General features: G+C 50.8%; 1 protein-coding gene across 3 annotated transcripts in view; it reads left to right on the top strand.

Moving 5' to 3' along the window:
* Window positions 1–571: 571 nt before the first annotated feature.
* Dcaf12 (DDB1 and CUL4 associated factor 12) overlaps window positions 572–3,911 on the top strand; it is a 24,480-nt gene continuing 21,140 nt past the window's right edge. Inside the window, exons 1-2 of one of the 3 annotated variants that reach the window (XM_021159620.2) lie at window positions 572–615; window positions 3,467–3,721. In XM_021159620.2, the coding sequence (XP_021015279.1) occupies window positions 610–615; window positions 3,467–3,721 (261 nt within the window). In that variant the 5' untranslated portion in view covers window positions 572–609. Of the gene's footprint in view, window positions 616–2,021; window positions 2,430–2,964; window positions 3,128–3,466; window positions 3,722–3,911 lie in introns of those variants that run through there. The other 2 variants (XM_021159618.2, XM_021159619.2) reach the window with 2 other exon arrangements.

The following is a 3,911-nucleotide window of genomic DNA, read 5'->3' as shown; positions in this document are numbered from 1 at the left end:
TTTCCACAGAGATGATCTGGAGCGTGGATCTGAGGATAATCCTGGGATGTCAGTGTGCAGGACAACTTACAGAATGAAGCTGCACCAGTGTCCTGTGTGTCCTGACATGGACTGAGGATGCCAGGAGTCCAGCCCCACTCAGCCTGAGCCTGGAGATCCTCAAAGGGTTCCAAACTCTTGTCCAGTGAAGGACTGGGTCATCTAGAGCATTGTGAGGCAAGACAGAACCAGAACAGACTCAGAAAGGGAGGGCTGCCACAGTCCTGCCCGCTCACAATGTGTTTATCTCCGAAGACACAAGCCTAATCAGGGAAGATGGGGCTGCCTCTCCCAAGGTAATATTAGCAGTTAGTTGCAGTGCTGATTTGGGGTGGTGGCACATCATTTCAACCTGGAAAACAAATCAAATCTTCTTGTAGGCAGAACTGCAGATGGGCCAACACAGTTCCCTGGAGGTATGAGGCCTGAAGCTAAAGGGACCAGCAGGTAACTGGGCACCACAGCCTGAGGCCAGTCAGTCTCAAGCAAGAACATCCTGCTTCCTCCAAGGGTTTCTTTGCCTGAGGAAAGTGGAAGCTGGCATTCACATTCCTTCAGGATCTTCGGAAAATGGAGGCAAGGGTGATCCCGCTTTGTTTGGTGACCGGTGCCAGTCCAAACCGGACGTGCCAAAAATGACCACTCTCTTTTCTGTGGTTCAAGATTTCACTCCTTAATGGAGATCAAGGCTGGGCTCCGAGAGAAAGGCAGGCAATGGCATGAATTACAGTGAGGGTCTATTTGCTGAAGCACAAGGACAGTGTGACTTTGACCTTGCAGATCTAAAAAGGGTGGCATTTTATGAAAGTGACTTATTAGACATGGTTGCACACACCTTTAACTCAGCTCTGGGGAGGCAGAGGCATGTGAAGCTCTATAACTTCTGAGGCCAGTTGATTTATATAACATGCTGCGTCCCAGACCAGCCAAGACTATACACTGAAACCCTGTCTCAAAAAAAAAAAAAAGGAAAGAAAGAAAGAAAAGGAATAAATAAAAGAAGGGAAAAGTGAGGTTTAGACAGGAGTCAAAATAGACAGGGAGCTGGAGCTGGAGAGTAAAGAAGTGGAAAGCGTTAGCTCTGGTACTTTGATGTGGCAAAAATCTGACCATACTGCTGCCTTCCTACCCTGAATCCATCTTGAAGGAGTGTGATGTGGGGTTCTCTGCCTTCCTTAAAGTGTCTAATCTTTTGTGCCCATTGACAGTTTGTGAGAATGTTGGGGGAAAGTGCTAAATGTGAGGCTACTAGTTGCAGGAGTAAGAAATGTCTTCTGAGGTATAAGGAAGGGTCAGAACCTGGGTCCTAGCCGCCTTAACTCATTCTCAACAGGCCAACTAAAAGACAAAGTGTAAGGGGAAACTTGAAGAAAGGTGTTAACTCGGTCTCGTTGGAAAGAACAAAGACATCTAGTGACATTCTCTTATCCTAGTCCATCTTAGGGGCTGACATGTGGTTTGTTTAGGCTTAAAGGTAACAGCTATGCTTAACTAAGCAGTCGTCGTCAAGGTGTGGTCGCATCCATCATCGGTTCGCCCAGTTTCTCTGGGAAGGTAGTCTGACAAGTTTCCCCAACTGTGAACTATCTTTCCTGGAGTCAAGTTCCTCTATTGGCTGGCATCTGTGCCCTTGTCCTTTCCTTCTCCCAGGAAAACTGCAATTTCTTAGAGTCCAGTGTTTTAATAGTCTGATTGCAATCTGGCAATCAGGGTGTCTAGAATATTTTTAATCCTACCATGATGATTACAGGTTCAAGATTGGTCCCGCAGCCAGGCAGCTCATGCTTACTTCCGCATGCCAGAGGATGAGCTGGCTGATGTCGGAAATGTCCCGACTGAAGGCTGGATTCCTTTGGCCACAGCTAAACCGCCATTGGCAAGAGGCAAGCGGAAGTTCTCCGAGGACATCAATTCTCCTTGCTGCGCTTAAGTCCCGCCCCGCTGGTCTGGGCGGTGTCTCCGTGGCGACGTGCTGCGATGTGCGGCTGCGCAGGAGTGACGGGGCGCGGGCGAGTGGGAGGGGGGTGTTTTGGTTCTCGTCGCTCGCCGTCCTTTCCAGACCCGGCGGTAGGAAAGCTGCTTGTTCCTGCTTTTCCTTCCCCTTCCCTTCCCTTCCCCTTTCCCAACCCGGATTTTCCCTTCTTCCATTCACGCGCCTCATTTTGATCGACTGCTGCCCGGGATCCGAGCCATTTTCCGGGCCGGGCGCTCGAAAGCGCGCGGCCCCAGGGCCCGGTTCATGACCCGCCGCCCTGCCGCCCCTTGCCTTCTCCGCCCCATGTGGCTGCGGGGCCACGGCGGCGCTGCCCACTATGGCCCGGAAAGCAGTTAGCAGGAAGCGGAAAGCGTCTGCCTCGCCAGGAGCCGGGAGCGACGCTCAGGGCCCGCAGGTGAGGGCTCACAGGCCTGGGTCATCACCTAGCAGGGGCTTAGGGCGTTCCAGCTGGGTTCAGGAACCTGGGGCCAGGGCGGGACGAGAACCGGAGCCGGGACTGTAGAGCAGTGACCGGTCCTTCTGCAGTGTACTGGCGAGCAGGCGGGCCGGAAGGGTGAGGAGCCAAAAGAAAACTACAAAATGACGCCTTCCGCTGGAAGTCTGCAGCTAGGGATAGAGAGCTTCAGGACCTCCTCGTTCCTGGAGGGAGGAGAAAACGAAGACAAGGGGAATCGGAAGTAAAACCGACCTTCCGAAGTTACTGGGAAGGAGATTGAAGTCGACCTTCCAGTGGCACTAGGAATATGGGCGGATGGTCTCTTATCAAGGAAACCATCTCCTAAACTGGGTGCAGGCCCCTTTGGCTCTTTAGACATCTAGAAGAAACACCAGGTGTCATCTCTATATTGCCCCCTTTGGAGAGGAAGGCCTCTTGGACTTGGGATTCCGACGCAGGTTACCCCGTTGGTATTTGATTTTTCGAATTCTAAAACTGCCCGCAGCGCAAGTCGCGCGGAGTCAGATGAGCGGCCATTGACTTTACATCCCTGGAAGATCGGAGACCCCAGTCTGGCTATTTGAGCTATACTCTTTATGCTCTACGGGGTGCACAGGCGGAGAGGGAGAAGGGGGCTGGGTAGAAATGCAGCCCAGGTGGGTTCGGTAGTATGGACTTCATTTCCTAACTATCAAGGACACCTGGGTATATGTGTATATGTTATTTCTGAGCTCTCCACTTTCCTCAAAGGTTTAGTTACCTTTTTTTTTTTTTTTTTGCTGTTTATCCATTTTCTAAGTAGTCTTCATTATGAGAGCCTTATTTCGGTGCTAGCCGGGTTAAACTGTACTTTCTGGATTACAAATCTTCTGTTAAAATTTTGATTATGTAAATCCTGAAGGACGAATTCGTGTTGGTTCTTTTATAAAACGGTCAGACTTCTTGTCTGAAGGAAAAGTGGCCAAACCCCTGATTTCTGATGTTGGCTTTCACAGTTTGGCTGGGATCATTCGCTGCACAAAAGGAAAAGGCTCCCCCCAGCGAAGAGATCCCTAGTGTACTACCTGAAGAACCGCGAAGTCAGGCTCCAGAACGAGACCAGCTACTCTCGCCTGTTACATGGTTATGCAGCACAACAGCTTCCCAGTCTCCTCAAGGAGAGAGAATTTCACCTCGGGACCCTTAATAAAGTGTTTGCTTCTCAGTGGTTGAATCATAGGCAAGTGGTGTGTGGCACGAAATGCAACACAGTAAGTATCAGGAGGGCTCTTTGTCTTCCTTTTGTTGCTGCTGCGGTTTGGTTTGGTTTGGTTTGGTTGAGACCGGGGGTTTTTCTGTGAAGACCTGGCTGTCCTGGAACTCACTCCGTAGACCAGGCTGGCCTCGAACTCAGAGATCTGCCTCCCAGAGCTCAGCGGTGTGGGCTGTGCTTCCTTTTTC

The sequence above is a fragment of the Mus caroli genome, chromosome 4 (genome assembly GCF_900094665.2).
Source record: "Mus caroli chromosome 4, CAROLI_EIJ_v1.1, whole genome shotgun sequence".
Taxonomy (NCBI): Eukaryota; Metazoa; Chordata; class Mammalia; order Rodentia; family Muridae; genus Mus; species Mus caroli.
Note: the sequence above shows the minus strand (reverse complement) of the source record. Positions and strands in the feature narration are given on the sequence as shown.